Below are 12,575 nucleotides of genomic sequence, written 5' to 3'. Positions count from 1 at the left end.
AAAATCAGTATCAGTTTCGTTTCTGATCTGTCTTTCTTAGTAGTAACCAATCACTGGTCTCTGGTTCATACTGCCCCCAGCCAATGACTGCCCTCTCCCTAAGCCCCGCCTCTGTCAGCCATCCTCAGATTTCTACCGCACGTTCAGGTGTTGGGAGTCCTCGTGCTGTAGCTCTCGAGCTTTTGCTGCGTTTTTGCGCTTTTTTCAGGAGATTTTTCTCATTTTTCGGTTACATAGAGCCTCAAGCTCCACCGTTTCTACATCTGATCAACGGGGACCCGTTTCGGAGTTTTCTACGCCCCTCAAGGGTGAAAATTCCGTCGAGTTACGCTTTTGGAGGATTCCAGAAGTTCCGAGGCCTACCCCGGACATGGCCCAGGAGAAAGGAAGCTCGACGCCCGGGAAGCTGTTCAGGACCTGCCCTGGATGCCAGCTTCAGAATGTGTTCGAGGAGGACAAGCATTCGTTATGCCTCTACTGTCTCCATGAGGACAAGACGCACATGGAGAAGGACTGTGCGTTTTGTGGGAACATTTCGGAGCGGACCATGAAGGATCGGCACCTCCGTCTCGCCAGCTGGCTGGAAGGGAAGAGCCCGTCAGGCGAGAAGAAAAAGAAATCTGAGCGGTCTTCTAAGTCCTGTGAGGGTGCCCCGGCGACGGGGGCCCAACAAAAGGCCAAGCACCGCAAGTCGGCGGGCACCGGGAATGCCGACTGGTCGGGCTCCTTGGCTGCCAGGCAGGGCGCATCCTCCCTGGCACCATCAACCACGAGCCAATTCTCTGGCTCGGGTAAGAGGAAGTCCGAGAACCCGGCGAAGCTTCTGGAGAGGCCCCGGTCGATCTCGAAGATTCCGGCAGAGGGGGAGCGAGGCTCGGACCCTCCCCCCAAGGTGAAGGCCCCAGGCATACAGAAGGTGACGATGGCCTTAATTCACCCTGCTAAGACCTCGATTGAGGATGTCGCAGCGGCCCTGGCTCAGCCTGTGGAGGCTACGCCAGTGGAGGCAACCTCAAGATCCAGAGTCTCCCTGCCACCGCAGAGGGAGTCGTCTTTCAGGCCCATTGAGAAGCCCCCCACGAAGTCCCCTTTGGAAAAGGAGGGGGAGGGGCAGGTGGCCATCGTGGATACGGACACGACCTCTGAAGAAGAGCTCATCAAAGTCGTGGAGGAGGCCCAGCCCATCGGGAGAGATCCCGACGAGGGCGACGACGAGAGCGACAGTGTCGCCGACGAGGTTCCTCAAGAGCCCTCGCGCCCATCGTTTCCGGTGCCACAGGACACTTCGGCAGCCATTTTGTCAGCGATTTAGTCCTTATGCTCGGATATAAGGACAAGGTTGCCCCTCCCCCACGACGGAGGTACCTGAGCCAGACCCGACGGGGGAACCGGAGCCGGGACCTTCGGAAAGTCCACCGCATAAGAAGAGGACAACGCATCCTCCGCCACCTCTTCCACCTCTGCGGCCTGCTCTGCCTTCCCCCCGGTCTACTACCCACGGGGATGATACAGGCACGGATACGGCTACGACAGGTACAGATGACGGTTGAGGCGACGACGGGACGTGTCCCCCGTCACCCCCTGCTCGGGCGTCCCCGCCCGACGAGATTGGATCCTTCCATGCCATGGTTTCCAGGGCATCCGAGCTCTTCCAGCTCTGCCCAGAAGAGAAGAAGAAGGAAGGGTTCCTTTACCAACGGCGCAAGGCTAAAAGGAAGACCGTCCTCGCCGTACCACTTCTTGATAACATCTGGGATGAAGGGCTCGCCCTCCTCAAGAACCCTGCCACGGCGCCTGCAAAGAGGGACCGGTACGAGAAGAAGTACCGGGTCCCCGACGCTGCCCCCTTGTGCCTTCGGGCGCAACCTACCCCGGATTCGGTCGTCTCGGCAGCGGCAAAGAAGAAAGATGGGGGGGCATCGGCCTCGACATCAACTTCCCCGCCGGACGGCGAGGGCAGGAAGCTGGACACGATGGGACGACGGGTCTTCTCATCCGCAGCGGCAACTATCAAGGCGGCCAACGCCCTGGCTATCGTAGCCCGCTACGACAGGGAGTTGTGGTTCAAAATCACCCCTCTATTGGACTTCCTTCCGAACGCCAAAAGGGCTGAGGCCCTTGAAATCTTACAGGAAGGTGAGATTGCTTCGGACCACGCCATCACGGTGGCAACGGACATCGCCGACACTGGTTTCCGTCAATTGGGCAACAGCGTTTGCCTGAGACGACGAGGATGGCTCAAGGCGACGGATTTCCGCCAGGACGTACAAACCAAAGTTTTGGACATGCCCTTCGACGGGAACAACCTGTTTGGGAAGGCGGTTGATGAGTCCCTTCAGGCCATGAAGACAGACACGGAGACTGCCCGGGCACTAGGAGTGCTCCAACAACGACGGCCGTCCTTTCTGAGCTCCGGAGGCAGACAAGGTGCCTCCAAGGGATCCGGCAGTGGCTCCTCGACGTACCGCCAAGTGGCAAGATCTTCATCTCAGGAGGCCTACAGGGGACGCAGCAAGTCAGGTGGTGCCGTCGTCGTCGACCGGGAGGTCAAGGAGGCAAGGCGGCCTCCAAACAAGATTGAACCGACCGTGGGGTCGGGCCCCCGCTGAAGCACCCCGGTGGGAGGCCGGCTGGCGAGGTTCGTCGGTGTGTGGGAGTCCATCTCCACTGACAGTTGGGTGCTGGACGCCCTGGCCCAAGGGCACGCCCTCGAGTTCCGGAAGAAGTGCCCTCACGTTCCACCCGTGGCCAGGAAGGAAAATCATATCCCTCAACTACTGTTGGAAGTAAGGGCGATGCTCAAGAAAGGTGCCATCGAGCTCGTTCCAAAGAGGCTTCGGGGCTCTGGAGTTTAATTAAGGTACTTCCTCGTAAAGAAGAAGACCGGAGGATGGCGTCCCATCCTGGACCTGTGACGACTGAACAAGTACATCAAGGCACAGAAGTTCCGGATGGTCACCCTCCAGCACGTGCTGGGACAGCTGGAGGAGGGCGATTTCCTGTCGTCGTCGGACTTGGAGGATGCGTACTTCCACATCCCATTCTAAAAAGACACCGAAAGTTCCTCAGGTTCGTGGTCCAAGGGCGGCACTACCAGCTCAAGGCCCTCCCGTTCGGATTGAAGTCGGCACCCAGGGTGTTCACCAAGTGCCTTGCACCGGTGGCGGCGCGGCTGCACCTGCAGCGGATCCACGTCTACCCCTACCTGGACGACTGGCTCATCCGGGCAAGGACAAGGGAGCTCGCCGTGGAGCACACTGCGAAGACCGTCCAGCTGCTCACGGACCTGGGGTTCTCCATCAACTTTCCAAAATCCCACCTGGTCCCGTCGCAAGTCGCCCTGTTTCTGGGAGCCAAGCTCGACACAGTGGCGCGGCTGGCCTCGCCGTCGGAGGAAAGGACCAGGACCATTCTGGGCAAGGTGCAGCGTCTGCTGGCCACGGACATGGCCAGGGTAAGATCTATCAAGTCCCTCCTCGGGATGATGTCCTCCTGCATTTATCTGGTGCGCCTTTGCAAGCTTCGGATGCGCCCCTTACAAGAGTTCCTCGATGTCCGCTGGGTCAAGTCGACGGGCAGCTTCGAGGACAGGATCCCACTCAACGAGACGTTCCGTCAGGCGATCCCGTGGTGGGGTACCCGCTCTAATCTGTCGGCGGGCACGGACTTTCAGACCCCAGCTCACCAGGTGACGATGGATGCCTCCCTGGAAGGTTGGGGAGCGCACTCCGGAGATCTTCACGCGAGAGTCCTTTGGCTCCCGGAGGAGAAGTCACTCCACATCAACATCTTGGAGCTCTGCACAGTGTTCTAGGCCCTCAGGTCTTTTCTTCCGTCCCTCAAGGGCAAGGTGGTGAGGATCTTCACCAACAACACCACCACGATGTTCTACATACGGAAGCAGGGCGGAACCAGATCCCCTGCCCTATCCATGGAAGCCCAGGATCTGTGGCATTGGGCCATCGCCCAAGGGATGTTTCTGATGCCTTTTCATCTGGCAGGAATAAAAAACACCATCGCCGACTCACTCAGCAGAGAGCTGCGCTCGTTCCACGAGTGGGAACTACGCCAGGATCAAGTGGATCGACTCTTCCGACGGTGACGAACTCCAAGTGCCAGAGGTTCGCCAGCAGCTTCCCCCAGCCGAGGAGCATGGGCGATGCTTTCTTGTTCCCCTGGGACGGCCTATTTCTTTATGCGTTCCCTCCGCTGCCGTTTCTGCTCCGGCTCATCAACCAGCTCAAGAGGTCCCGGTGCAGGATGATCCTTGTCGCACCGGCGTGGCTGAGACAGATCTGGTTCCCGGACCTTCTGGACTTGTCAGCGTCCACACCAGTCAAGCTGCCGACGGACGCGGATCTTCTCTCCAGAGAAGTAGGCGCCATTCTTCATCACAACCCAGAGTCGCTGAACTTGCAGGACTGGCTCCTGCAGCATTAGAGTTTGGAGGGTACGACATCCCAGCCAACTGCAGAGAGGTTCTTGTAAAGGCCAGGGCGTCCTCAACTCTCAAGTGCTACGGACATAAATGGAAGAGGTTCTCTGTCTGGTGCCGTGCACAGAGGATTAACCCTCTGCGGATTACGGCCCCTCAAGTATTGCCGTACCTACTGTCATTGGCCAAGGCTGGACTAGCTCACGCTTCCATCAAGATACATCTGGCCGCCATCTCACGATACACCAGAACTACGGGACGGGCGTCCTTGTGGTCTCATCGGCTGGTGAAGGAATTTATGAAAGGATTGTTCCGATCATTCCCGCCGGTGAAGACCCCTGCCCCGGCATGGGAGCTCAACGTGGTGCTGACCAGGCTCATGGGGGCACCATTTGAGCCTATGCATTCGGCACCGTTGAAGTTTCTGTCGTGGAAGACAGCATTTCTTGTGGCCAGCACCTCCACACGACGAGTGGGAGAGATCCAGGCCCTATCTTGCAAGCCACCATACTTGACTTTTCACGACACAAGGGTGGTGCTGAGGACGCACCCCTCCTTCATGCCCAAGGTGCTGTCGGACTTCCACCTCAACGAACCCTTGGTGTTGCCAGTTTTCTTCCCGTCGCCTTTATCGCCGGCTGAGAGGACTCTGCAATCGCTGGACGTAGCTAGAGCTCTGAAGTTCTACGTGGACCGCACGAAGAGTTTTCGGAAGACATCACAGCTGTTTGTAAACTTTGGACCTGTGAATCAAGGGAAGGCTCTCTCGAAGGCTTCCATTTCCAGATGGCTCTCCGGCTGCATCATGCACTGTCACCAGTTGGCAAACCGACCGCTGCCCAGCCATCCGAGAGCCCACTCGACCAGAGCGATCGCTGCTACCACGGCGTTCCTATCTGGTGTGCCCCTGCTCGACATCTGCAGGGCAGCGACGTGGAGGTCGACACACACCTTCACGAGATTCTACTGCATCGATCAGGACTCCAGGGAGGAGTCCAGGGTCGGCCAAACAGTGCTGCGCAACCTGTTCGCTTAAGGTGAGCCTGGTGAGGAGGTAAGAGATGCTTAATGTTGAGTTTTTTTGTATTGCTTAATGTTGAGCCTGTTGCCACCTCCCGTGGTTGTGCATGTGTATACTGCTATGTATTCTTATATTCATGAGCATGTGAATCCATGCCAGACCCCATGCTGGAGAAGGAACAAGTTACTTACCTGTAACTATTGTTCTCCAGCATGGGTCTGGCATGGATTCACATGCGAACCCTCCCGCCTACCCCTCTGCGGCTCTTCACTTGGTCATACTGCCACTTTATGTGCTACCAAATCTGAGGATGGCTGCCAGAGGCGGGGCTTAGAGAGAGGGCAGTCATTGGCTGGGGGCAGTATGACCCAGAGACCAGTGATTGGTTACTACTAAGAAAGACAGATCAGAAATGAAACTGATACAGATTTTTTCTATACCGAGGATTCCCGGCCTGACGACGGGGAATATTCATGAGCATGTGAATCCATGCCAGACCCATGCTGGAGAACAACAGTTACAGGTAAGTAACTTGTTCCTTATAGAAATGTCTTTGGTCAAAGAATGTATGTTTTCTTAACCCAATCTTTCTTAATATAGTCTTGCTATTTCCTTAATGAGCTCCTATAGCTCTTCACAATCACCCTTTTTCCCTCCGTTTTCGGTCAGTTTTCCTTGAGCTATTCTGTGTCTGTTTTATCCATGGTTGTATAAAACTCAACCTTCCCCAGGTGTATTGTGACTTTATCCAACCCCCTCTCCTGGCTTCTTGTTATTGGATTGTTTCTCATTGTATCTTGTGCACTTGACAATTTTATCTCACAACACCTTTTGTCTCTCCACTCTCCCACTCTGAGCTTGTACGGTTTTTCCCCTTCTTCCTAGGGTATTTGGGCCCCCGTAGCCACCCGCTTTTCCTGTTCTACTGGTACCTTCTTGCATGCAGGGGAATGTTGCCGGACTCGGCACTTGCTCGGGTAGTCACCTCTGTGGTCTAGCTTCTCCACAGTTGCTTTCACAGGCGTTCCGTTCTCAGTTTACTGCTGCAGATGGCTTCCATCCACAGACACTGGCAGCAGGTAGCTTATGACGCTCGTGGTTGCGATGGTCTTGGCGCCGTTCGCCTGGCTGCTCGCCCACCATGAGATGTTCGTGGTCACACCACTGCCTGGTATGGGAGTCCTGCCCCTGCTCTGGTAACTGCTTCTCTGTTGCTTCTCTTGACAGCCTTCCGTACCTGAAGTCAGCTTTCTCTGCCTCTTTGAAAGTGGCGGGCTCCATGGCTTGCCTTAATCTCTTCCTTTCCAAGGTGCAATGGCCTCAGGGGGCTTCCCCTGTGTACCATACCCTCTTTTCCTCTATAATCGACTCTTCTCAGTTAAGTACCTGTCTCTCCTTAAAAAGACATCTCCTTTACCTTTGCAGGATATGTTTGCTCAAGCATTGCCCGCAGCCGTGTAAGAAGAACATATCATTCTGCTTTGCATGCAGTCCCATGTTGGCCGAGATGGCTTTTGGTCTCCTCGATGGAACAAGATTCCTTGTATCCTAAGGGGGAGTCACTATCAGTTACTTCCCACTTTCCCAGACCCCTAGGGAGGGTCTTGCAAGGCCGGCTCTCCTCCCTAGTCTCGAAGGGGGTGGGTCCCCCTTGGAGAGAAGAGACAAATACCCTTGATTCGTCACAGTAGTCACTGAATACTCAGTAGCTGTTGTGGTCATGTTCTTGTCCTCACTTCAAAATCCAGCTGTACCAAATGTTTTTGGGGGAAGATAGCCCACTGCCTAATTGTATAATTATCTGCATATTATGACTCAAATTCTGGAAAACCCATCATTCCATTGTTGAAAGTTAATGAAAAAGGCATATTCGTACTAATTAGTCTTATAGATGTGTACATTGGTTGACCATGGCAGAGTAAAATTGCATCCTGGCAAAAATTGTGCCATATGGGCACGTTTTGAACAATTAATGTGAAAATCGGTTGTTTGTGTAATTGTATTTTACAATACACAGGGGACACTGTTTTTAAAACATAATATCTGGTAAAACTTACTGGAATAGCGTTGTTTATATAATGAAACCAAATGTGGAAAAAAAAAATATATTTGCAAAATAACCATCTCCAGAATGTCCTACAGCAACACAGACCACCACATGGTCTTAGCTATACTTATATTACATACATGTAAAATGGATAAAAAAATATTGTATTGCATCAAAGAAAGTTAGCAGTGGCATAATTAAGATTATTGCCAGCATGATCAATGTAATCTTGAAGACCCATGTCCATAACTAGTCTCTTTCAAAAAGTTTAATTGGAGCACAAGAACTCGCAACAGATTATTTGATCCAGAGAATAATGTTGAGTGCCCTCCTTCAGTGAATAGTGTTTCTTTCTGTGAAAACCAACGATATTTGGTTCAAATAAAGTTAAAGAACCTGAATAAAATGGATGATGAAATCTCTCAGAATACTGAGGTACTCTTCCTCTAAAGTAGGTGAACTGGTGAAATGTGTGATAATATATTTCACTGTAATTGGTGATTAGTGAACATCTGCAGATCAACTAGGTAAAACCTCTAGTATATCATTTAAAATGTGGAATTGACAGGTTTTGTGCTGGCAATTCACTGCAGGGCATGTCTGCATTTGTAATTTGTGCAGGTTGCTCCTAGTATATAGTTCCCAAAACATTGCAGGGCTTTCTCGTTTGGGTAACACCATTATTATTTTAAAACTGTCATGGTGTAACTCTTTTGTTTCCTCTACCTTGTGTGGGGGATGCGGCCAGGAATGCGGGGCCTGAAAGGATCTTTGTAGTGTCTTTTTCGTCCAGTCTTATTTGTACAGTTATTTTCTTTGCTCATTTCATCAGGTGATCCAGGCCACTATTGAGAAGCATAAACAAAACAGTGAAACCTTTAGAGCATTCAACAGCTCTTTTTCGAGAGAAGAGGATGCTCCTGACTCATCTGTAAGTACAACAAATGCCTCATATTTTGACAGCCTTGCTGAATGTCACTGTTCTGCAGTCCCACCCGAATTAAATTGCTGTTATTACCGTCATCCAATGGGTAGACGCTGCCTGCTAGCATGCCCTGAAGACTGTCATCACCCACTGAACACTCACCAATCATGTTCCCACCTTTCAGATAAGCAGCAGGTTCCTTTGCTCCCTCAGTCACCCACCGAGCTTCCCTGTGCCTCATAATGACACCCTAGCCACTGTCGAGCAAGACCCGCCCCTGTTATCAGAGAAGACCTATAGCCTTCCACGCCCAAAATGTGCCAAATTGAAAGCCTGCATCCCAACACACCACCAGCATATCCCTTCTCCCACTACATTATATACTTGCTGTCCATCATCAGCAAGGATAAATAGTTCTAAAAATAGAAACTGGTATATTGATGTTGTTATGCCTGTTTTCAGCAAGTATTCCTACTGTATCTCTCCCATGCAGTATGAAACAATAAAGGTTGTGCTGTAACTTACAATATCTTACTATATTTGTACCCTGATTGCTTTAATGGTAGAATTCAAAACTGCCCTCACAATACTTTTTGTGCACAGGTGCAGCACACCCTTGGACCACCTACCACCCAGCACTGAGATCCATCAAAACTGTGCCCAAGAGGCATACAGCTAATATGGGCACCGACGCAACAATCATTGGCTGTCGCTGTTGATATAGGGATGGGAAATGATGTATCAATATCCAGGCTCTGTGAGAAGCAGACTAGGACTTGTGGGGGTGGAGGGGAGTGGGGTGTATCGCGCCAAAAAAAAACAAATGGCAAAATAACAAGGACGAAACACAGTGAGGGCCTCATTATGAATGTGCAAGTCCGAAAAAAACGGTGCCGGTAAGCATACAAGCCTAAGCTGCTGCAGATTCCATTTGTCTCTGGAGGATAGCTCACAGACAAGGCGCTCACCTTGGAAGCAAGATGTCGCTGATCAACACAGGTTCGATCCCCGGCTCCGCGCTTAGAAACCTCTTAGTAATAAGTGCGTTATAAATAACCAATTCCAATTTAGAATCATTTACCAGAGTTTCTCTCTGAAACATACAACCTTCCCAACATAGCAGTCAATGGAGTGTTCAGGTTAGAAGAAAGGCTGCAGCTTCCTTTGACCAGTCTGTCCAGATAAAATATTCTACTTTGCAACAAGGTGGGAATGTTCATCGATCCCAAGCTGGGGAATCCACCATGAGGTGTTGTATCCTATTACTGTGCTCTGAATTGAATCCTGGTGAAAGGTACTGCAAAGGTGGGTGGCTGTGCGCCTCTCCATCAGTTGTTGGCATCTCTTAAGCCCTCCATGCTCATGCAAGATAATAAATATATAAGCATTGACTTATTCATCATCCATGATGAGATGCTGCTTGTAACCATATTCCTGTACATCACTGCGCACAATCTATTTACCTGGATGGACGTATCATCACATTTCTCACTGTGGCCGTTCAGGAATCAGAATTACCATGACTTCCAGTATTGCTGTAAGAGACAAGAGGCCGCATTAGCAGAAAAGAGGAACTGTGCAATGTACATGCCATGTGCTTCTACAACCTTTCCTCTCCAGATGCTTTAGACTACAACACCCATCACCCCAAGCCAGCATAGTCAATGGTGAGGGATCATGGGAATTTTAGTCCAACACCCCTGGAGAGGCAAAGGCTGCAGGACCCAGTTCTACAGCCTCAAGCCAGCAGCTCAAGGCATTTCCAACATCTAGAGAGGACCCTTTTCTTCTTCTTTTTAAAGAGGTACATGGGCATGCCGCTCTGGTGGATGACGAGATTATCGTCCTTTCACCATATTACCTTGCCACCCTAAATCCATGGTCTATTTCCAATCTTCGTATTGGTCTCTGGTTAATTATTCTGAAATTCAGTGCAATCCCCATAGAGATCCTGCTCACTTCTCCTTGTGGGGCTGATGATGCACTGGACTTGTTGAGCCAGTCATATAGTAGCAAAATAATAATGCAGGTACTTTACAGTGGAAAGAAATGTAAGAAGGCCATGTTGTTTATTTCACTTTTACTTGCCTGGCAAATTCTTCTGTCTCATAAAATAGAAAATAATTCCCACTTCATTTATTAAATTATGTTACACATATTAAGCCTTGTGATTGTAACACAGTACTACCATTACAAGCTCCTTCTCCATGGTCTGAATGCTGCCTGCATCTGTTAAAACTCTTAATCACAGAAGTATGCCATGTAAATAAACTGAAGGTACATGAACATGCCTATAATTGGATGATTGGATGATAAAGATTCTCTGCTTCACCAGTACACACACTGTAAATGATCCTGCATTGCATGCTTGTGCTTGTTCACTACCAATCAGCCTAGATTGCACCTTATTTATATCATGAATTGCTGAACATCAAATCGTCCTACCCCCTTCCCTCAAGAACTTGTCATAGCCTGTGCAGCAAATCACTGCCCTGTCATTTACAACCAAAAGCCGATTGTGGTGAATTTCGAATTTGCACAAGAGGTGAATGCACAAAACAATTCAGGTGCTCAGGAATCCAGACTCAATCTTATGGTTTAAGCCAGCATTCCAACCTAAGGCCAGCACCTTTTTCCACCGAATCTCCTTCCATTAGTTGTGCCCTGGTGCCCTTTCTCACCAACTCCCGCGATCTCCGAGTCCCCAAACTGAGCATTACCTACTCCGCTGACCTCCACTTCTGAATCCTCGTCTAGCTCTACCTCCCACATCAAAGTCCAGGGAAAGGGGCTCCTCAGAGCCATTCCATAATAGCCTTAGTCTTTGCAACCCGTAAGCATGCCCCACCTCTGCTGTAGTTTTTATCAAAGCACTGTTAGCACCTCCAGGCTTAGCAATGTTTTTTTTGCCAAACTATTCAATTCCAATTTTCAATTGTGGGACACTTTTTTTATTGGTGCCAGGGTCTATTATTTTTTACGCGTCTGTGCAACAAAGCATATCAGAGTGTGGCGTGGGATCAATCGGTTAAAAACTGCCCTCAGTTACTGTGTAACAATGTTGGTTTGTATTTTTATTTAGTTGGTGAGGAACTTCAAGGTATTAGTGCATCTGTTGCAATTATTTGTAATCTACAGGTATGTGTTCTAATGCACCCAGTGATGACTTTTTCCTACTGTGAGAAACCTGAAGGTATTCTCCCTCCTATTTCCTGTGGATCCTCTGTGGAGGTGGCCAGGGAAATGTCATCAGTCTTGGATCCCGACCCTGGGGGTGGACACGGGTGGGAGGATCACCTGGGTGAAGGGTCCTTGGGGATTGGGAGAGCGCCTGATGGCGAGACATGATATCCCTCCTTCCTAATGTAGATTCACCCTCCCTTCAGACAGCCTTTATGGGCTATGTTTACTCATGTCATATCTCTCCTTATAAATACCCACCAAGTACTTAGAAGAGGAAGAGGCAACTAGGAGCAATGCACACTTCCTATGACCGACACCACTCTGATACCGAGACGAAGAAGAGAGGTGTAAGTATAGGCAGTACTGAAAGGTAGACATGTCCTACTAACAGGCTTATACAAGGTCAGGCAATTGAGTCTAAATAGTATAATAGTAGTGTGTATAAAGGGTGGAGCCCAAAAACATGCAAGAGGGAGGAGAGGAGAGAGAAGCAGTAGAAGGAGAACTGCTGTGTTGGGAGAAGACTAGAGAGTTGAGATGCCGGCAACAATCCCTCGAGACCTGAATGAGGGAATTTGCATGACCAGGAGCCTTCACATTGGGGGCGGACAGCAGGTGCTGCCAGACAGAAGAATGAGACAAGCCGCCCGCCCCTGAGCACAGGTGCAGCTGGAGCTGCAGATGCTGCTGGGATCCGAGGGGACACGGATCGCGGGCAGAGCAGAGCAAAGAAGCCGTATGGGAGGAGACATGCCCGACGAACAGGTGCACTGCTTCTCAGCTCCGGAGAAGAAAAGTGCGACAGCAGAAGACGCCACAAGGAGCTGCACTGCCGTTAAGTGTCAGAGGAAACTGTGGAAACCAGAGCACTGCCAGAGGACCGCAAATAAATAATGGTCCTTAAGCACAAGTGAGTGTGATTTCTACTGAATACTGAACTAAATGAGAATGGCTTTTGAATGAA

At 50.5% G+C, this 12,575-nt stretch overlaps 1 protein-coding gene across 5 annotated transcripts in view; it reads left to right on the top strand.

The window, feature by feature from the left end:
• The window catches only part of FGD3 (FYVE, RhoGEF and PH domain containing 3), a 924,278-nt gene that overhangs the window by 770,718 nt on the left and 140,985 nt on the right, over nucleotides 1-12,575 (top strand). For all 5 annotated transcript variants that reach the window (XM_069643609.1, XM_069643613.1, XM_069643610.1 and 2 more), the window contains one exon: nucleotides 8,336-8,434. In XM_069643609.1, coding sequence (XP_069499710.1) covers nucleotides 8,336-8,434 — 99 coding nt within the window. The remainder of the gene's footprint in view (nucleotides 1-8,335; nucleotides 8,435-12,575) is intronic.

This window comes from Ambystoma mexicanum, chromosome 2p (genome assembly GCF_040938575.1).
Source record: "Ambystoma mexicanum isolate Mex_15411 chromosome 2p, UKY_AmexF1_1, whole genome shotgun sequence".
In the NCBI taxonomy this organism is placed as follows: Eukaryota; Metazoa; Chordata; class Amphibia; order Caudata; family Ambystomatidae; genus Ambystoma; species Ambystoma mexicanum.
Note: the sequence above shows the minus strand (reverse complement) of the source record. Positions and strands in the feature narration are given on the sequence as shown.